The sequence below is a fragment of the Hyla sarda genome, unplaced genomic scaffold (assembly GCF_029499605.1).
Source record: "Hyla sarda isolate aHylSar1 unplaced genomic scaffold, aHylSar1.hap1 scaffold_199, whole genome shotgun sequence".
In the NCBI taxonomy this organism is placed as follows: domain Eukaryota; kingdom Metazoa; phylum Chordata; class Amphibia; order Anura; family Hylidae; genus Hyla; species Hyla sarda.
Window position 1 is genome coordinate 212123 of NW_026608649.1, and position 23243 is coordinate 235365.

At 46.1% G+C, this 23243-nt stretch overlaps 1 protein-coding gene across 2 annotated transcripts; it reads left to right on the forward strand.

The window, feature by feature from the left end:
• The first annotated feature begins 3864 nt into the window (after window positions 1-3864).
• On the forward strand, window positions 3865-22953 carry LOC130317326 (gastrula zinc finger protein XlCGF26.1-like). 2 transcript variants are annotated; one of them, XM_056552835.1, is made up of 5 exons: window positions 3865-4162; window positions 4250-4379; window positions 4867-5000; window positions 6782-6893; window positions 20889-22953. In XM_056552835.1, the coding sequence occupies exons 1-5, from the start codon at window positions 4139-4141 to the stop codon at window positions 22241-22243; spliced, it is 1755 nt and encodes a 584-aa protein (XP_056408810.1). In that variant the 5' UTR covers window positions 3865-4138; the 3' UTR covers window positions 22244-22953. The 2 variants fall into 2 exon arrangements, with proteins under 2 accessions (XP_056408810.1, XP_056408811.1); XM_056552836.1 differs by having other exon boundaries at window positions 4867-4964.
• Window positions 22954-23243: the final 290 nt, after the last annotated feature.

Consider the following 23243-nt stretch of genomic DNA (forward strand, 5'->3'; position numbering starts at 1 on the left):
CCAGAATAACCTCTGTCCCTTAGTAGGGAGCAGTCAACCTCCAGCCTCCTATTGTGTGATCTGAGGATGTGACAGAACCGTGTTCCTTGTGTCACCAGATCCCGCCTGAGAGGAAGCATCCAATATATCCCTCTACTCATAGACATGAGTAGGGCAAAACAGGATCTCTTGGGCCAGAACGGCATTATTGCAATTACTGAAACCTGATCCATCTTGATCTTCCTCAGGACCTTGGGAATCATGGGCACAGGGGGAAAGATGTAAGCTAGGTGGAAAGTCCAAGGAATGGTCATGGCTCCACCACCAGCGGATTGTCCGTAGGATACAGGGAGCAAAAATTGTTGAGCTTCCCATTGTTCTTTGTGGCCATTAAATCCACTTCTGGCATCCCTCACATCTCGGTTAGTTGAAGAAAAATTAAAGGGTTCACAGATTATTCCCCTGGTAGCGTCCTGTCCCTGGATAGACAGTCTGCGAGCACATTGTGTGTGTCCTCCTGATGTGAACTGCAGATATCCATGATACCCAGTTCTCTGCCCAAGACATGATCTTGCCTACTTCCCTGAGTAGGATCTTTTATCTGGTGCCCCCCTGCTTGTTGATGTAATATACCGACGCTATGTTGTCGGTTCTGATCTTTACTGGTTTGTCTCTGAGGAAGGGGGCAAAGTGTAGCAGGGTCAAGTAAATGGCTCTCAGTTCTCTGGCATTGGATGACATTATCTTTTCTATCTGCTTCCAAGTTCCTTGAACTGTTTCGTGAAGCATATGGGCTCCCCACCAGGTACCACCCCCAGGATGAAGATTCGCCGAAACGATCGTAGGGGTGGCGTCGCTCCTGCTCTGCTGCTGATATATTTTTTCATCTCGCTCCCCGTGAGGTGTATGCATGTCTGCACTTTCAAGCATATGTACACTTTATAGAGGTCCCTCTTAGACCCGTAGATGTATGCACTTTAATGTATGCACCATGCACTTTTATTGATTTGTATCTTCTATGCACATGAGCAGGTAGTGTCGCCCCTTTTTGTCTAGTCTCCCCCAGTTGGTTTGCCTTTCCCCATCTCCTATGTTTTAATGTAACTAATAAAAGTGATCATGTTTTAACCTTATTTAAATGACTCCGTTCTCTTTGGTTGGTGGCTATTAACTTGTGGAGGTCATATATGAAGCCCCTTTTACCAGGGGGTAAAAATATACTTTTTTAGACATAATTTGTGTCTTATTAATATACTGACACCCCGGTACTATGTTGCTATTCTAGTCTCTTTATAATAGCAGCCAATGGTCAAGATAAGGAATTATTGTTATTCATTTTATACGAAGAACTGCCATCATGTCGGAAACAACCTTCGTAAAAATGAAGGGGGCTGTCGAGATCCCGAAGGGGAGTACTCAAAACTGAAGGTGCAACAGGGTTCTCTGGACCCATACTGCAATCTTCAAGAACTTCCGGAATGACCTGTGAATGGGGATATGGAAGTATGCATCCTTCAGTTCCAGGGAGGCTAGAACATCCCCCTGTGGAAGCATTGTCTTCACTGTGCGGATGGTCTCCATTCTGAATTTCTTCCTGACAATAAACTGGTTTAGATACCTGAGATCTATTATTAACCAAAATTTGCCTGATGGTTTGGGAACTAAAAAGACGGGAGAGTACACTCCTCTTCCTACTTCGGAAGGGGAAACTGGTTCAACTGCCCTTAGGGCAAGAAGCTCCAGAATGGACTCCTCCAGTATCTCTCTCCTTGGAGAACAGAACTGGGGAGAAATTACCATCCTCTCTCCAGGGCACTGATGGAGAAAGGTAAGTACCAGCCTGACACTATTGACAGGACAAACCAGTCCTGTATTAGACATTCCCAGGCAGGAAGAAAAAAATGAAGACGGCCCCACAGGAAGACGCAAAACATCAAATATCTGACTTCTTATTTATATCCTTAGAAGACCCAGCGCCTCTCTTCTGACTTCTGGATCCTCTTCCTCTATAAGACTGTTGCCCACGTCTGGATCTAGGAGGTGAATATCCTCTAGCGGTGACTCTGCGTACAGGTTTAGGAAGGGGCAAGGACTTCCCCTTGCGATCAGGCATACCCTCCATAATGTCGTCTAGCTGAGGCCGAACAATTTTCCAGGGGAAAAATCTAAGCTGCATAACTGAAATTTGGAGGAATTGTGAGCTCCCCAAGGGCATATCCACAGAGCCCTACGAGCGGCTGTAGAGAGGGCCATGGTCTTAGAAGCTAGGATGATCTGTTGTAGGGCAGAGTCTACCAAGAAGGCCATGGCAAAGCTGACATTCTTAAAGCTGTCTAAGATTTAATCTATTTTAACCCCTGAGTCAATGTCATCCTGAGCCTGAAAAAGCCACCTTCTAAGAGCTCTACTTACTTCGTCTGTGGCAGCAGCCACCATATTAGAGCCAGAAGCAGTAGAATAGGCTCTCTTTAATGTGAGCTCAATCCGCCTATCCATAGGATCCTTCAGATTAGACCCGTCCTCAGCAGGCAGTATGGTCCTTTTTGACAGTTTAGAGACAGCGAAGTCTACCTTCGGAGGCTCTACCCAGGAAGAGGTCTCTTCCTCAGCAAAGGGGAACAAGGTACGAAACCTCTTCACCAAGACTGGAGCCTTCTCTGGATTCTTAAACTCCCTCTTCATCAGGGATTTCTAAGTGTCATCAAAAGAAAAGACTCTAGGGCCCTTAGAAGTAGAAGGGGCCTCCTCCCCCTCAGGTAAACCCTCGGACTTACCTAACTAAATAAGCTTCTAGATCCTATCAATGGAGGCTCTGAGCTGAAAATATTTCCTCCTCCGAATCAATGGAAGGGTAGGCAATGTCAACCATATTGAAGTCTTCACCTAGGGATGGAGCTACACCTCTCCTAGACCTTTTAGGCTTGGGTTTGGACTGGGTTAGCTTGTCATCCAATATCTTAAAGGACTCCTGAACCCTGATGACCACATGCCTGATTATGGGTTTGTGTCCATTGGATTTGGTCTAAACAAACTACACTCCGCATACGGATAGTCATCAGGGATTGGGGTGTCACATTTTCTACAAGAGAAATGCTTCCTCTTGGAGGAGGCTTTACCGCCACCAGTATTGCCAGCTGGATCCATAGGCAACTAAAATAAAAGGGAAAGAATTCCATTTAGCAAGCATCAGAAATAAAAACCGTATCTATGCCTCTAAAGATGAAATCACTAAGAGGCCTACATGCTACAAAGCAGCAAGGAAAGTGAATAAGCAATGAAGATCACTTCTCAGAATCCCAATCTCTCCGTTCTGCAGACAAATAATGACCTGACAGCAAGAGGGAGAGAAAAGGAAAAGGCAGGTTTAAATAGGCTTAATTTTCCCACCAGACACAAGCCCCGCCCCCTCCGGATCACCTGATCCCGAGTAGAGAGGAGGGAAAAAAAATAAACATCTTTTTAAAACAAAAAAACATCTAAGCTAAAGATCCTGGCAAAAAATAATACCGGAAGACAAAAATGCGCAAATTTGACGAAAATTACGCTTAAAATAGATTTAAAAAAGTAAACCGGAAGTGACACTCTGTGTACTTCCAGTTTAACCCCACATGAGATGGCGCAGAGCGCCGCACACCCGAGTAACAGCTGTCACACGGGAGCACGCAGGAGCCCCATGAGGCACAGCAGACAGAAAAAAACTGTGTATCATTGTGAAGGTAAATATGGGCTAAAGGGGAGGGGACTATATATGGGCTAAAGGGGAGGGGACTATATATGGGCTAAAGGGGAGGGGACTCCTAATTATTTTCCTTATTAAAATTCCTAAAGTCCCCATATTGTGCTGCTGAGGAACGCTAGGGAATAATACAGGACATGACTGGAGAGGTGAGGGATTGTGGGAAATGGTCACATGACCTCTTATCTCTAGGGATAATACAGGACATGACCGGAGAGGTGAGGGGTCTGTATATAGGGATATTTATCGGGGTCTCTCCATACTCAGGATTACACAGTAGTGAAGAAGACATCTGGAGAGTGTGTGGCCCCCAGCAGGTCAGGAGGATGGAGCAGGGCCCGGGGCCCCATCACGGAGCCTCCACCTCCCTCACTGATACCTGAGAGGAACAATGAGCAGAAGATCCTAGAACTCACCCACAAGATGATGGAGCTGCTGACTGGAGAGGTGAGCGCTGCTGGGAATGCTGGGACATTATACAGGAACACAAGGGATGATGGGTCTGGATGATGACTGGATCATTGTGTGTGTCAGGTTCCTATAAGGTGTCAGGATGTCACTGTCTATTTCTCCATGGAGGAGTGGGAGTATATAGAAGGACACAAGGATCTGTACCAGGACATAGTCATGATGGAGGACCACCGGCCCCGAACATCACCACCGGGTAAGATATATTTATTATAGACCACCGGCCCCGAACATCACCACCGGGTAAGATATATTTATTATAGACCACCGGCCCCCAACATCACCACTGGGTAAGATATATTTATTATAGACCACTGGCCCCGAACATCACCACTGGGTAAGATATATTTATTATAGACCACCGGCCCCCAACATCACCACTGGGTAAGATATATTTATTATAGACCACCGGCCCCGAACATCACCACTGGGTAAGATATATTTATTATAGACCACCGGCCCCGAACATCACCACTTGGTAAGATATATTTATTATAAACCACCGGCCCCGAACATCACCACTGGGTAAGATATATTTATTATAGACCACCGGCCCCCAACATCACCACTGGGTAAGAGGAGACTCTCATTGATGGTAAAGGAGAGAGCAGTATTGGGGCCCCTAGATCCCCCATCATCTGGTCATCTACACAATGTATTCAGTCACTGTGTGTCTCCTACAGATGGATCCAGGAAGAGGAACCCACCAGAGAGATGCCCTGCTCCTCTGGATTCCCAGGACTGTCCGGGGGGAGAGGACAATGTCCTACAGGATGATCAGGTAGAAGGAGAGGACAATGTCCTACAGGATGATCAGGTAAATTGAGAGGACAATGTCCTACAGGATGATCAGGTAGATGGAGAGGACAATGTCCTACAGGATGATCAGGTAGATGGAGAGGACAATGTCCTACAGGATGATCAGTTAGATGGAGAGGACAGTGTCCTACAGGATGATCAGGTAGATGGAGAGGACAATGTCCTACAGGATGATCAGGTAGATGGAGAGGACAATGTCCTACAGGATGATCAGGTAGATGGAGAGGACAATGTCCTACAGGATGATCAGGTAGAGAGGACAATGTCCTACAGGATGATCAGGTAGATGGAGAGGACAATGTCCTACAGGATGATCAGGTAGAGAGGACAATGTCCTACAGGTTGATCAGGTAGATGGAGAGGACAGTGTCCTACAGGATGATCAGGTAGATGGAGAGGACAATGTCCTACAGAATGATCAGGTAGATGGAGAGGACAATGTCCTACAGGATGATAGAATGGATGGAGAGGACAATGTCCTACAGGATGATCGGGTAGATGGAGAGGACAATGTTCTACAGGATGATCGGGTAGATGGAGAGGACAATGTCCTACAGGATGATCAGGTAGATGGAGAGGGCAATGTCCTACAGGATGATCAGGTAGAGAGGACAATGTCCTACAGGATGATCAGGTAGATGGAGAGGACAATGTCCTAAAGGGTGATCAGGTAGATGGAGAGGACAATGACCTACAGGATGATCAAGTAGAGAGGACAATGTCCTACAGGATGATCAGGTAGAGATGACAATGTCCTACAGGATGATCAGGTAGAGATGACAATGTCCTACAGGATGATCAGGTAGAGAGGACAATGTCCTACAGGATGATCAGGTAGAGAGGACAATGTCCTACAGGATGATCAGGTAGATGGAGAGGACAATGTCCTACAGGATGATCGGGTAGATGGAGAGGACAATGTCCTACAGGATGATCAGGTAGATGGAGAGGACAATGTCCTACAGGATGATCAGGTAGATGGAGATGACAATGTCCTACAGGATGATCAGGTAGATGGAGAGGACAATGTCCTACAGGATGATCAGGTAGGTGGAGAGGACAATGTCCTACAGGATGATCAGGTAGACGGAGAGGACAATGTCCTACAGGATGATCAGGTAGATGGAGAGGACAATGTCCTACAGGATGATCAGGTAGAGAGGACAATGTCCTACAGGATGATCAGGTAGAGAGGACAATGTCCTACAGGATGATCAGGTAGATGGAGATGACAATGTCCTACAGGATGATCAGGTAGATGGAGAGGACAATGTCCTACAGGATGATCAGGTAGATGGAGAGGACATTGTCCTACAGAATGATCAGGTAGATGGAGAGGACAATGTCCTACAGGATGATCAGGTAGATGGAGAGGACAATGTCCTACAGGATGATCAGGTAGATGGAGATGACAATGTCCTACAGGATGATCAGGTAGATGGAGAGGACAATGTCCTACAGGATGATCAGGTAGATGGAGATGACAATGTCCTACAGGATGATCGGGTAGATGGAGAGGACAATGTCCTACAGGATGATCAGGTAGATGGAGAGGACAATGTCCTACAGGATGATCGGGTAGATGGAGAGGACAATGTCCTACAGGATGATCAGGTAGATGGAGAGGACAATGTCCTACAGGATGATCAGGTAGAGATGACAATGTCCTACAGGATGATCAGGTAGATGGAGAGAATGATGTCCTACAGGATGATCGGGTAGATGGATCTGTTAATCTGAATTATTATAGTTCATTGTTTGGGTCTCATGTTGTATCAGGATGAAAATCTTCTAGAGGCAAAGACTGAAGATGCTGAGAAAGAAGAAGAAATGGATGTGAGGAGGGATCAGGAATGTAAGGGAGAGGACAATCCTACTGAGAGTAGCCCAGGTGAGTAATAGAAAGGAAGTACCCAGAGGAATGTGATTTCACTACAGCAGTCTCTATCTATAGCTTATAAGATATCTGCTGGAGTTGTTCGACAACTGTGGATATTATAGGAGTTGTGCAAGTAATATATGGCGCTATCTTTCCAAATTATGGTGCTGGAATAGGGTCCCAATCCTTGATTCAAATGTTGAAATAAATTCAGCACAGAATTTGTAGTTTAATTCCGCAATTTTAGCAATTTAACAGATTTTATAATTGATGTTTCGATCGAAAATGGATCTTCATCAGATATCTGTAATTAATCAATATACAGAGTCATGAGAACAAGACCAACTTAAAAAATGAAAATAATAAAACAAAAACATACACGCCAGGGTAAGAGCAGGATCAAGGAAGCAATGTAAGCAAGGCATCATTAGATATAATGGTCAGTATGTATTATGGTCAATATGAACGGAACGGTAAGATCCTGTCTAGAGTATATTCCAAATGGCGGCATCATAGCGCATAAATATGTGTCGTATCGTAGCATTTGTACAATATGTACATATATAGGTGTATTGAGTAACAGTGTATAGTAATATAGTCTATGCATTTGTAAGCACAAGTGACCACTATGAGGTCATATGTGAGCAGTAAAATCATTGTATGGGACCACAGTATCAAAATGGATCAAAATCATCAATGGGACAAATTGAATAGAAATTGGCAAAAAATGGTAATACACATATTAATACAGACTGCCAGTGGTCCTGTGTATTGAGAGACATAATAATGAGGAAACAAGAGAAAACTATAGAGTCAATGCAGGGCACATGACTTCTCAGGGAGAACCAGTCACGCTAAAGCAGGACATGTCAGATCACCATAGAAAAACCTGTAACAATGTGTGAGTATACGGGAGATACGAGGAATACGAGATCATGACAAGAATAAACAACAGTACTCACCCATAGATTGCTGCGAAGGCTGGTGCAATAGTCAGGAAGAATGGAGATGTGGTGATGCCATCAAAAGATCGCGTGGAGCAATAGACAGGAAAAATGGAGATGTGGTGATGCCATCAAAAGATCGCGTGGAGCAATAGTCAGGAAGAATGGAGATGTGGTGATGCCATCAAAAGATCGCGCGGAGCAATAGTCAGGAAGAATGGAGATGTGGTGATGCCATCAAAAGATCGCGTGGAGCAATAGTCAGGAAGAATGGAGATGTGGTGATGCCATCAAAAGATCGCGTGGAGCAATAGTCAGGAAGAATGGAGATGTGGTGATGCCATCAAAAGATCGCGTGGAGCAATAGTCAGGAAGAATGGAGATGTGGTGATGCCATCAAAAGATCGCGCGGAGCATAGCAGGAGATACAGAGGTCCGTCTTTTAAGAGCGTCCCGGACGGATGTGACGGGGACCCATAATGCACATGTGTGTTCGCAAATGTCTCGTGGAACGCAAATCTGAGCTCGACGGGACATCACGTGGGTAGAAGGAGGTACAAAGCATGGCAGAGGGGAGTATGATAGTAAATCAAAGTGTTGTGGATGAAATGAGAGAATATACAGAAAATGAGAGAAAGAAGAAAGGGGGGAAATGTAAAAAGGGATTATGTAAGAGGTGATAGCAATGAAATCAGAAGACAAATAGGATGTAGAAATAAATCAGATAGAAAGGCAAATAGAGGGAGTGAATATGCACAAAACAAAATGAGATAAGTCAGAGATACTGGCACAAGTATGAAGTATAGAAATAACTCAGGTATACGGGCAATGAAGGGAAAGCAAGTATGCACAAGATATGTGAAAGAGAGAAAAGCCAGGGATACTGGCAAATAGAGGGAAGAATAATAGAAAAAAGCACAGCGGGAATAGTCATGAGGATGGAACTAAAAATAATGTAGGAAATATCAAATTAAAATAGAAATAAAAGTGTATAGAAAAAAAGGAGAACAAGGCGACATGACACAATGGAAGGGGGGCATGTATGGAGATAAAGAGAGAGCAGACAATAAGCGAATAAAGTACACAGTCAATGGCAGAAAGATGATGTCGATGAAGATGGAAGAAAAAAGAAGGAATAGAAAAAAGATAATAGTTACTCAGTGAAATAAAAAGGATATGGTGTTCAAAAGGAGCGGTGATGGCCTCCACAGCAACTCCCGTGGCCTAGGAAAGATAACCACAATGTTAGATAAGACGTACATGATAGAAGACTATGTCCCGTGTGATCTCGTGTTCTCCATTGAGGCCCCGAGGTTCCAGCGTTTGTAGGGTGTGTATCCAGTAGGCCTCTCTTTTCTTGAGGGTACTCACTCTGTCCCCACCCCTTCGTGGTTTCCGAATTTGTTCAAGAACCTGAAACCGTAATTGTGCAATAGTGTGTCCTGTCTAATGAAATGGTGAGGAACTGGCAAAAGTGTATTTTTCCTCCTGAGTAGATTTGTGCTGGGAGATTCGGTCTCGGATGTGTAGTTTCCGAGACCACAGGGACACTTGATAATGTAAACCACAAAGGATGACTCCCACGTGAAGAAACCTGTAAGTGGGTGGTTAGGATATATTATTAATAATTCCTTCTATAGTGCCAACATATTCAACAGCACTGTACAGAGCTTGCCATATAAATCTGTCCCTGTCCCCATTGGGGGCTCCTAATATTAAAATCCTTGTAGATATTGTCCTTTGTGGGATTTGAACCCAGGACCCCATCACTTCAAGGCAGCAATGTTGACCATTGAGTCACAGTGCTGCCCCCTACATTCTCACTACAGTCGCCAGATTTGCCTCCATATTTGAACATTTATGCCCAGACAATATGTCTTACATTTCAATGGGCAACTTAGTCGTATTCGGCCATTATTTGTTGTGTTCTTCTGAGATACACCTGTATGGTTACCCCCTCCCTCTGCCTGTGTAATTACCCCCCCCCCCCCCCCCCCAACTGTCCTCCTTCTCTCGACCTCACAGGATGCCAGAGGTTTATCCTGACCGGAGGAGCTGAATGATATTAGACCAGAGCAGAAGGCCTCCTTCTTTGTCTCGCTTTCTGGCCATCCTCACCAAGGCCTCAGACTCTACCTAATCTTGCTGTCATGAAGTTTCTCTCTTTACAAGTCTGAACATTCTTCCAAGTTTTTTATACTCATGAAATCTCCTACAAAGTCTTCCCAGATGAATGCTCAATATAGGGATATGTCGGCAACAGTGGCGTTGCTAGGGTTGGTGTCACCCGGTGTGGTAGAAAATGGTGTCACCCCTCCCCCCAGTAAGTTTTTAGCCTGTTGTGACAGACACCACTGTTGTAGCGCATTGTGAGAAATTCCAGTATAATAATCAGATATACCAGTTGCCACAGAATAGGAAAGTGTTAAAGAAGTTTTCACCATTTAAATATACAGCTCCCAGAATTACTTAAAGGGGTACTCCACTGGAAAACATTTACTTTTATATCAACTGGTGCCAGAAAGTTAAAAAGATTTCTAAATTACAACTATTTAAAATCTTAATAATTACAGTACTTGTAAGCTGTTGTATTCTCCACAGGAAGTTGTGTAGTTCTTTCCAGTCTGTCCACAGTGCTATTTGCTGACACCTCTGTCCATGTCAGGAACTGTCCAGAGCAGGATAGGTTTGCAATGGGGATTTGCTCCTACTATGGACAGTTCTTGACATGGACAAAGGTGTCAGCACAGAGCACTGTGGTCAGACAGAAAATAAATTAAAAAAGAAAAGAACTTCCTGTGAATCACTTCTACAGCAGCTAATAAGTACTGGAAGGATTAAGATTTTTAAGTAGAAGTAATTTATACATCTGTTTAACTTTGTAGCACCAGTTGATTAATTTTTTTTTTCCAGTAGAGTACCCCTTTATGCAGTGGTAAGGTTATGCTGGGAGTTGTAGTTTCACTCACCATTACTGTAGAACTGACAAGTGACTCCAGCTCTGATAGGACATAGTGAGGAGAATACACAATGATATCAGTGACTACAGGTGACGTCTTCTCTATAGTGAGGAGAATACACAATGATATCAGTGACTACAGGTGACGTCTTCTCTATAGTGAGGAGAATACACAATGATATCAGTGACTACAGGTGACGTCTTCTCTATAGTGAAGAGAATACACAATGATATCAGTGACTACAGGTGACGTCTTCTCTATAGTGAAGAGAATACACAATGATATCAGTGACTACAGGTGACGTCTTCTCTATATTGAGGAGAATACACAATGATATCAGTGACTACAGGTGATGTCTTCTCTATAGTGAGGAGAATACACAATGATATCAGTGACTACAGGTGACGTCTTCTCTATAGTGAGGAGAATACACAATGATATCAGTGATTACAGGTGACGTCTTCTCTATAGTGAGGAGAATACACAATGATATCAGTGATTACAGGTGACGTCCTCTCTATAGTGAGGAGAATACACAATGATATCAGTGACTACAGGTGACGTCTTCTCTATAGTGAGGAGAATACACAATGATATCAGTGACTACAGGTGACGTCTTCTCTATAGTGAGGAGAATACACAATGATATCAGTGACTACAAGTGACGTCTTCTCTATAGTGAGGAGAATACACAATGATATCAGTGATTACAGGTGACGTCTTCTCTATAGTGAGGAGAATACACAATGATATCAGTGACTACAGGTGACGTCTTCTCTATACTGAGGAGAATACACAATGATATCAGTGACTACAGGTGACATTCTCTATAGTGAGGAGAATACACAATGATATCAGTGACTACAGGTGACGTCTTCACTATAGTGAGGAGAATACACAATGATATCAGTGACTACAGGTGAAGTCTTCTCTATAGTGAGGAGAATACACAATGATATCAGTGACTACAGGTGATGTCTTCTCTATAGTGAGGAGAATACACAATGATATCAGTGACTACAGGTGACATCTTCTCTATAGTGAGGAGAATACACAATGATATCAGTGATTACAGGTGACGTCTTCTCTATAGTGAGGAGAATACACAATGATATCAGTGATTACAGGTGACGTCTTGTCACGATTCGGCTTCCAGGTAGTGGATCCTCTGTGTCAGCGAGGGATTGGCGTGGACCGTGCTAGTGGACCGGTTCTAAGAGGCTACTGGTTTTCACCAGAGCCCGCCGCAAAGCGGGATGGTCTTGCTGCGGCAGTAGCAACCAGGTCGTATCCACTAGCAACGGCTCTACCTCGCTGACTGCTGAGAAGGCGTGGGACAGAAGGACTAGGCAGAGGCAAGGTCAGACGTAGCAGAAGGTCGGGGGCAGGCGGCAAGGTTCGTAGTCAGGATGGGTAGCAGAAGTTCAGGTACACAGGCTTTGGACACACTAAACGCTTTCACTGGCACAAGGCAACAAGATCCGGCAAAGGAGTGCAAGGGAGGAGATCAGATATAGGCAGGGAGCAGGTGGGAGCCAATTAAGCTAATTGGGCCAGGCACCAATCATTGGTGCACTGGCCCTTTAAGTCTCAGAGAGCTGGCGCGCGCGCGCCCTAGAGAGCGGAGCCGCGCGCGCCAGCACATGACAGCAGGGGACCGGGACGGGTAAGTGACCTGGGATGCGATTCGCGAGCGGGCGCGTCCCGCCGTGCGAATCGCATCCCCAACGGCCAAAACAGTGCAGCGCTCCCGGTCAGCGGGACTGACCGGGGCGCTGCAGGGAGAAAGACGCCGTGAGCGCTCCGGGGAGGAGCGGGGACCCGGAGCGCTAGGCGTAACAGTACCCCCCCCCTTAGGTCTCCCCTTCTCTTTGTCCGGTAACTGCCTCCCCTGGGATGAGGACACCGGGAAAGAATGGAGGGTTTCCTCAACGGCAGGCAGTACAGCAGGAGTGGGAATGGGGAGGGAGGGCAGAGGGCGAGGCCTGGCACGGGGCAGTGTGACACCAGGACGGGGGCCATGGGGAGGCACAGAGGCTTGCCTGATGGGACTGGGAGGGGGGGAGAGGCACTTCCTGTGGCAGGCAGAGTCCCAGTTCCTGATCTCCCCGGTGGTCCAATCAATGGTGGGGGAGTGAAGCCGGAGCCAAGGCAGACCGAGGAGGACCTCAGAGGTACAGTTGGGGAGAATGAAGAACTCAATCCTTTCGTGGTGGGGTCCGATAGACATCAGGAGGGGTTTTGTGCGGTAACGCACGGTGCAGTCCAATCTGGCTCCGTTGACCGTGGAAATGTAGAGCGGTTTGACGAGACGGGTCACCGGGATGCTGAATTTATTAACAAAGGACTCCAACATAAAATTCCCGGAGGCACCAGAGTCCAAGCAGGCCACGGCTGAGAGGGAGGAGTTGGCTGTAGGAGAAATCCGCACGGGCACCGTGAGACGTGGAGAAGAAGACTTAGAACCAAAAGATGCAACACCCACGTGAGCTGGGTGCGTGCGTGCGTTTCCCAGGCGTGGAGGACGAATAGGGCAATCCACCAAGAAATGTTCAGTACTGGCACAGTACAGACAGAGATTTTCTTCTCTACGGCGATTCCTCTCTTCCTGGGTCAGGCGAGACCGATCCACTTGCATGGCCTCCTCGGCGGGAGGCCCAGGCGAAGACTGCAAAGGATGCTGTGGGAGAGGTGCCCAGAGATCTAAGTCTTTTTCCTGGCGGAGCTCTTGGTGTCGTTCAGAAAAACGCATGTCAATGCGGGTAGCCAAATGGATGAGTTCTTGGAGGTTGGCAGGAATCTCTCGTGCGGCCAGCACATCCTTGATGCGACTGGATAGGCCTTTTTTAAAGGTCGCGCAGAGAGCCTCATTATTCCAGGATAGTTCAGAAGCAAAAGTACGGAATTGTATGGCGTACTCGCCAACGGAAGAATTACCCTGGACCAGGTTCAACAGGGCAGTCTCGGCAGAAGAAGCTCGGGCTGGCTCCTCGAAGACACTCCGGAGTTCAGCGAAGAAGGCCTGGACTGTGGCTGTGGCAGGATCATTGCGGTCCCAGAGCGGTGTGGCCCAAGACAAGGCCTTTCCTGAAAGAAGGCTTACTACGAACGCCACCTTAGACCGTTCTGAAGGAAACAAGTCCGACAACATCTCCATATGCAGGGAACACTGAGACAAAAATCCACGGCAGAGTTTAGAGTCCCCATCAAATTTGTCCGGCAGGGACAAGCGGAGGTTAGGAGCGGCCACTCGCTGCGGAGGAGGTGCAGGAGCTGGCGGAGGAGATGGTTGCTGCTGTAGCAGAGGCAGAAGTTGCTGTAACATGGCGGTCAACTGCGACAGCTGCTGTCCTTGTTGGGCAATCTGCTGCGATTGCTGAGCGACCACCGTGGGAAGATCAGCGAGACTTGGCAGCGGCACCTCAGCGGGATCCATGGCCGGATCTACTGTCACGATTCGGCTTCCAGGTAGTGGATCCTCTGTGTCAGCGAGGGATTGGCGTGGACCGTGCTAGTGGACCGGTTCTAAGAGGCTACTGGTTTTCACCAGAGCCCGCCGCAAAGCGGGATGGTCTTGCTGCGGCAGTAGCAACCAGGTCGTATCCACTAGCAACGGCTCTACCTCGCTGACTGCTGAGAAGGCGTGGGACAGAAGGACTAGGCAGAGGCAAGGTCAGACGTAGCAGAAGGTCGGGGGCAGGCGGCAAGGTTCGTAGTCAGGATGGGTAGCAGAAGTTCAGGTACACAGGCTTTGGACACACTAAACGCTTTCACTGGCACAAGGCAACAAGATCCGGCAAAGGAGTGCAAGGGAGGAGATCAGATATAGGCAGGGAGCAGGTGGGAGCCAATTAAGCTAATTGGGCCAGGCACCAATCATTGGTGCACTGGCCCTTTAAGTCTCAGAGAGCTGGCGCGCGCGCGCCCTAGAGAGCGGAGCCGCGCGCGCCAGCACATGACAGCAGGGGACCGGGACGGGTAAGTGACCTGGGATGCGATTCGCGAGCGGGCGCGTCCCGCCGTGCGAATCGCATCCCCAACGGCCAAAACAGTGCAGCGCTCCCGGTCAGCGGGACTGACCGGGGCGCTGCAGGGAGAAAGACGCCGTGAGCGCTCCGGGGAGGAGCGGGGACCCGGAGCGCTAGGCGTAACACGTCTTCTCTATAGTGAGGAGAATACACAATGATATCATTGACTACAGGTGACGTCTTCTCTATAGTGAGGAGAATACACAATGATATCAGTGACTACAGGTGACGTCTTCTCTATAGTGAGGAGAATACACAATGATATCAGTGATTACAGGTGACGTCTTCTCTATAGTGAAGAGAATACACAATGATATCAGTGACTACAGGTGACGTCTTCTCTATAGTGAGGAGAATACACAATGATATCAGTGACTACAGGTGACGTCTTCTCTATAGTGAGGAGAATACACAATGATATCAGTGATTACAGGTGACGTCTTCTATATAGTGAGGAGAATACACAATGATATCAGTGACTACAGGTGACGTCTTCTCTATAGTGAGGAGAATACACAATGATATCAGTGACTACAGGTGACGTCTTCTCTATAGTGAGGAGAATACGCAATGATATCAGTGACTACAGGTGACGTCTTCTCTATTGTGAGGAGAATACGCAATGATATCAGTGACTACAGGTGACGTCTTCTCTATAGTGAGGAGAATACGCAATGATATCAGTGACTACAGGTGACGTCTTCTCTATAGTGAGGAGAATACGCAATGATATCAGTGACTACAGGTGACGTCTTCTCTATAGTGAGGAGAATACGCAATGATATCAGTGACTACAGGTGACGTCTTCTCTATAGTGAGGAGAATACGCAATGATATCAGTGACTACAGGTGACGTCTTCTCTATAGTGAGGAGAATACGCAATGATATCAGTGATTACAGGTGACGTCTTCTCTATAGTGAGGAGAATACGCAATGATATCAGTGACTACAGGTGACGTCTTCTCTATAGTGAGGAGAATACGCAATGATATCAGTGACTACAGGTGACGTCTTCTCTATAGTGAGGAGAATACGCAATGATATCAGTGACTACAGGTGACGTCTTCTCTATAGTGAGGAGAATACGCAATGATATCAGTGACTACAGGTGACGTCTTCTCTATAGTGAGGAGAATACGCAATGATATCAGTGATTACAGGTGACGTCTTCTCTATAGTGAGGAGAATACGCAATGACATCAGTGACTACAGGTGACGTCTTCTCTATAGTGAGGAGAATACACAATGATATCAGTGACTACAGGTGACGTCTTCTCTATAGTGAGGAGAATACACAATGATATCAGTGACTACAGGTGACGTCTTCTCTATAGTGAGGAGAATACACAATGATATCAGTGACTACAGGTGACGTCTTCTCTATAGTGAAGAGAATACACAATGATATCAGTGACTACAGGTGACGTCTTCTCTATAGTGAGGAGAATACACAATGATATCAGTGACTACAGGTGACATCTTCTCTATAGTCTTCCCTTATCTAATTCAGATGGTACATACCGCCTGGTCCAGCTAAACCTTCTGTCTGTAGAATGTGACGCCCAAACGTCTCCTCACTATGTCAGCGCATTCTCATCCTCTATATGAAAACAAGTATTATTATAAACCTGCCAGACACTGTATCCTCTAAATATAATACTACTATACACTACACTCTTTGATTATAAACCTTCCATACACCGTACCCACTGAATATAATACTACCACACACTGTACATTCTGAATATAATACCAACACATACTGTACCCTCTGAATATAATACTACCACACACTGTACATTCTGAATATAATACCAACACATACTGTACCCTCTGAATGAATATAAATGTTCCACATACTGTACCCTCTGAATATAAATGTGCCACATACTGTACCCTCTGAATATAAAGCTGCCACATACTGTACCCTCTGAATATAAATCTGGTGGTGTTGCTAGTGGATGATGGGGTGCTAGTACTGGGGGGGGGGTGTTGCTGGAGGATGATGAGGGTGCTACTGGCCATCCCCCCTGGCAGTATCACCCCCATCATCCACCATCAGAATCTGCTGATGGATGTGCTGCTGCTGGGGGGGTTTGCTGGTGGATGATGAGGGTGCTACTGCCAGGGGGGGAGCATTAGGTAGGCAGCAGTTCCACCACTTAAGGTAGGCAGCAGTTCCCCCACATTATGTAGCAGCTTTCGCACATTAGGTAGCAGTTTTCCAACATTAGGTAGCAGTTTTCCAACATTAGGTAGCAGTTTCCCCACATTAGGTAGCATAGATTCCCCCCATTAGGCCGCAGGTTCCCTTGCATGTTCCCCACAATAGGTCAAAGTCTCCCCACATTAGATCGCTGGTTCAAACAAACCCCCCTCCCCCCACACAAAAAAAAAACCACACACAACACAGATAGATAGATAGATAGATAGATAGACAGAGAGAGACACATACACAGTCAGAGAGACACACACTCACAGACAGAGAGACTCACAGACAGAGACACACACACACACACAGACAGTCATACACAGTCACACACACACACACACAGTCACACAAAGACAAAGAGTCACACACAGACAGAGAGCCACACTCAGACAGAGATAGCGACAGACAGACACACACACAGACACACACTCACAGGCAGAGACGCACACACAGACAGAGAGTCACACACAGTCACACACACAGACAGTCACACACACACAGACAGAGAGTCACACACACAGTCACACACACAGACAGAGAGTCACACACACACACAGAGCCACACACACACAGAGTCACAGTCACACACACAGACAGAGAGTCACACACACACACACAGAGTCACACACAGACACACACACATACAGAGACACACAAACAAAGATAGAGTGAGACAGACACACATTCACTCACCCATCCAGCGCAGCGCTCCTTCTCTCCAGGCACTCTGCGAGTGACGTCACGTCCTCTTGTGCGGCCCTGCGGAGTGACGTCGGGCCGGCGCAACAGAAGACGTGGGGGCGCAGGCCGGTTCACTGTGCAGGTGACGGGAGGGGTGGGGGGTGCTACTAGTACGGAGACAGCGCAAGTGAGGACGGAGGACGGGGGGGGGTGCTATTACAGAGACAGCGCAAGTGATGACGGGGGGGGGGGGTACAGAGACAGCGCAAGTGAGGACCGGGGGCATCAGGATGGTGTCACCTGGTGCAGGCCGCAACCCCCGCACCCCGGTCGCAACGCCACTGGTCGGCACTACCGTGGAATATTCGGTGGAGCAGGAGGTAGGGTAAAGCCTTACACAGACGGCTGAGGAAGGCTCCCATGCCGAAACACGTCCTTGTACTACACTATGGCATAATAAATCCTCACTGTACATCACTGGTGAGTGCTGGGTATCATCTTTCTTCTCCCTATGGTTCTGTATATACTCACTTACATGGTATACAGATCCTGTGCACAGCTGGTATCTACCTCTATCTGATCCTGTATATAATCACTTATATGGTATACATATCCTGTGTACAGCTGGTATCTACCTCTATATGATCCTGTATATAATCACTTATATGTATACTATAGAAGTGATTATATACAGGACCATATAGAGGTAGATACCAGCTGTACACAGGATCTGTATACCATATAAGTGATTATATACAGTATCATATAGAAATAGATACCAGCTGTGCACAGGATCTGTATACCATCTTAATGATTATTTACACAACCATAGGTAGAAGAAAGATGATACCCAGCACTCACCAGTGATGCACAGTGAAGATTTTTTATGCCATAGTGTAGTACAAGGGCGCGTTTCGGCGTACTACACTATGGCATAATAAATCTTCACTGTGCATTACTGGTGAGTGCTGGGTATCATCTTTCTTCCCAGAGAAATGGACGCACCCAGGTGTTATTTCTTAATTCAACCTTCTGCATCTAATGTGCCATGTCCTGAAGACCTCTGACCCCAGTGGTGACCTTCTGCATCTAATGTACCATGTCCTGAAGACCTCTGACCCCAGTGGTGACCTTCTGCATCTAATGTACCATGTCCTGAAGACCTCTGACCCCAGTGGTGACCTTCTGCATCTAATGTGCCATGCCCTGAAGACCTCTGACCCCAGTGGTCGCCTTCTGAAGTAGAGTCTGGTGCTGCATTTGGTCTTTGCTGTCACATGGCGCAGGCTTTTTATAGCCAGATCCCCATTCAATCGCTTCATGAAAGTCTTTGCCCGGTCATCCTGTGAGGATTGTTATATATGGCTTATAAATTGAGGTTTGTATCTTTACAAAGACTTTTACGACCAAACACGTCCGTACGATCCACAACACTTGTGAGTGACGATGTGTGTCTCCTTCACAGCTGCTGTAACCTTTTCCATGCCAGACCTCCTCTTTCCTAAAAAAAAAAAAAATGAGGCTCTTGGTTTCACATCTTCCACCAGAATTTAGAGTAATTTTAGATGATGGTTTAGCCGTCTGGCACTGAGCGCTCGTCTCAAAAGCAAGAAGACATAAGAATCAGGAGAATGGGAGCAGTGGGGGAGCAGGGTAGGTAAGTATGGCTTTATTTCCTTTTATGGCTTTATTTCCTATTTTTTATGTGCCCCAGCAACATATACAATTTTATGCAAGTGCCAGAACACCCATTCAAATTATCTAACCTTGGTTAGTGCCGGGAAGATCTACCTGGCTCACATACTGTCCAGTCCTTGGTTTATTATAGTCATCACAAGGGATTAGTGGCATCCAAGGCTATAACCACTTGTTGGCATATGATATTAAAGGGGTACTCCGCCCCTAGACATCTAATACCCTATCCAAAGGATAGGGGGTAAGATGTCTGATCGCAGGGGTCCTGCCGCTGGGGACCCCTGCGATCTCGGCTGCAGCACCTCAGACATCCGGTGCACGGAGAAAACTTCATGCCGGATGACTGGCGATCCGGGGCGGAGGCTCGTGAAGTCACGGTCACGCCCCCTCAATGCAACCCAATAGGAGGGGGCGTGACTGCTGTCACGCCCCTTCCATATACTTGCATTTAGGGGGCGCCGCCGTGATGTCACAAGCCTCCGGCACTGCACCAAACGCTCTAAACGAACACCGGGTGCAGCAGGGAGATCACAGGGGTCCCCAGCAGCAAGACCCCCGCAATCAGACATCTTATCCCTTGGATAGGAGATAAGATGTCTAGGGGCGGAGTACTCTTTTAAAGGCAGCGCTCCTCCATTCATGTTCCACTCATAGCACAAAAGATATTGAGCCGATCATGTGGAGGTGTCTTGGGCCTACCGGGTCTCTCCACATTTTTACCAAGTTCTATGGGGCAGACATTTTGGCTCTTTAGATGCTTTGCTCACTTCGAGGCCCTTTGAGCAGCAGATGACCGGCCGTCTTATCTTTTTTTCTCCCCTTTTTCTTCTTTTTAATCTCCAGGGTATTCTTTGTCCTCAATGACAGACGTATGAATCCTGGATTTGTCTGATTCCTGTTCATCGCTTCTTTTTCTCAGTATTTCAGCCTTTCTGAATGGGCTCCTCTTCTTCTTGGTTCTGACCCACGAAGAGTATTGTTCTAGGTTTTATTGTTCTAGGTACATTTAGTGATGGCCCAGTGACAGGATATCTTGTTAAAAATTCCTAAAGAACTTCTGAGATCAAGACTATCGCGAGACTGTCTAGGTCCCATAGACTTGCATGGGCTTTCTGGCAAATATGTATCCAGATCACAATAGTCTTGGGGTAATTGTTGGGCTCAGAAGTTCTCCGGGAATATTAGAAAAATATCCTGCTACCGGACCATTGATTGATGTAAGCTTTGATTTACATTTTTGTTGGCTTCTCCTTCTTGATGTGCTCCGTATCTGCAGGTGGAGATAACACTTTTTGTTTAGTCTCCCCCTCCTTATAGCAGCAGCTTATACTCATTGCCTACTGTGTCCCCCATTGATCACCTGTAGATAATGTCTTGAACTCTCGGACGCCCTTTACACCCCTTTATACTTTTTATTTCAAAACACCCCTTTATACTTCTTATTTCATTAAGAGAATCCTGATATCAGTTTCAAATTCATCCACAGAGTCTGAAGGAGACGAGAATAATATCCCACATGATCCAGGAGAAAATCTATTTCTATGTTTGGGATGTGGAAAAATAGATCAGAAAACTCATACAGAAGAGATCCAACTTCAATGTTCAGAATGTAGTAAAGGTTCTAACCAGAAGTCATGGCCTACTGAATATCAAAAAATTTACTCAGAGGCAAAATCATTTTCCTGTAAGGAATGTGGTAAATATTTCACCAGGAAATCAACTCTAGTAGAACATGAGAGAATCCACACAGGGGAGAAGTTGGTTTCATGTTTAGAATGTGGGAAATGTTTCGCCAATAATTCAAGTCTAATTGTGCATGAGAAAATTCACACAGGGGAAAAACCATTTTCTTGTTCAGAATGTGGGAAATCTTTTATCCATAAATCAAAGCTGCTACTGCATCAGAGAACCCACACAGGAGATAAGCCATTTGTATGTTCTCAATGTGGAAAATGTTTCCTCAACAAAAGCAGTCTAGTTGAACATCTTAAGATTCACTCAGGAGCAAAATCTGTATCCTGTCCGGAATGCGGAAAATGTTTCACCAAGAAATCAACTCTAGTACAACATCAGAGAATTCACGCAGGAGAGAAGCCATATTCATGTAAAGAATGTGGGAAATGTTTTACCAAGAGTTCAAATCTACTTCAACATGAGAAAATTCACACAGGTGAAAAGCCATTTTCATGTTCTGAATGTGGAAAATGTTTTAACCAGCAATCAATTCTAGCACAACATCAGAAAATTCATACAGGGGAGAAGCCATTTTTATGTTCTGAATGTGGGAAATGTTTTAACAAGAAATCAAAGCTAGTAGAGCATCAGAAAGTTCATACAGGAGAGAAACCATTTTCATGTTCTGAATGTGGAAAATGTTTTGTCAAGAAAAATAGTCTAGTTGAGCATCATAAGATTCACACAGGGGAGAAGCCATTTTTATGTCTTGAATGTGGAAAATATTTTACCCAAAAACGATATCTTGTCAATCATCAAAGAAGTCACACGGGGGCAAAGCCATTTTCATGTTTGGAATGTGGGAAATGTTTCACTCTGAAAGCAGATCTTAGTGTTCATCACAGAAGCCACACAGGGGAGAGACCATTTTCATGTTTGGAATGTGGAAAACGCTTTTCTCATAAATCAGATCTTACTCTTCACCAGAGAATCCACACAGGGGAGAACTTATTTTCATGCTCTGAATGTGGGAAATGTTTCACCCTAAAATCACGTCTTCTTACACATCAGAGAACCCACACAGGAGAGAAGCCGTTTTTATGTACAGAATGTGGGAAATGTTTTACGCACCAGTCAGGTCTTATTAGACATCAAAAGCTTCACTGAAGAAGCCAGAAAGGAAAAAAGAAACGCTGTCGTTCCAGTTCTTATTAGGCTAGGTTCACACCACAATTTGTGCCTTTAATGTCAAACTTACATATGACGTGTCTGTGCTCGGACGGCAGGGACCCCAATTATTTCAATGGCCGGAGTGTAATCAGTTAGTGACTACGTTTGAGTCATTTTCCAATGTATCTAAGTTTTGTCTCCAACTAAAAAGTTCTGCAGGCCGCGTTATTCGGTCTGAGACATAACTAGTACACGCTACGGTAATGACCTGAATGTAGTCACCAGCTGATTACACTCTGGCCATGTGTCTGAGCACCTACATGTCTTCATGTCATTTTCACCTTTCCCCGATGTATCCGTGCCTCAGGGGGCACAAGTCGTGGTGTGAACGAGCCCTTACTCACCAGGGAAGCCATCCGCAGGGGGCACAAGTCGTGTGAACGAGCCCTTACTCACCAGGGAAGCCATCCGCAGGGGGCACAAGTCGTGTGAACGAGCCCTTACTCACCAGGGAAGCCATCCGCAGGGGGCACAAGTCGTGTGAACGAGCCCTTACTCACCAGGGAAGCCATCCGCAGGTTTAGGTCGCTCCCTGATTTCTTACATTAGAGTCTTCTCTCTGGGGCCTGAATCCTTCAATATGGGGGAATTAAAGGGGTACTCTGGTGTACTTTCTGGCTCCAGAAAGTTAAACAGATTTGTAAATTACTTCTATATAAAAATCTTAATCCTTCCAGTACTTATCAGCTGCTGTATGCTTCACAGGAATTTGTGTAGATCTTTCCAGTCTGACCACAGTGCTCTCTGCTGCCACCTCTGTCCATGTCAGGAACTGTCCAGGGCAGGAGAGTTTTGCTATGGGGATTTGCTCCTACTCTGGACAGTTCCTGACATGGACAGAGGTGTCAGCAGAGAGCACTGTGGTCAGACTGGAAAGAACTACACAACTTCCTGGAGCATATAGCAGCTGATAATTACTGGAAGGATTAAGATTATT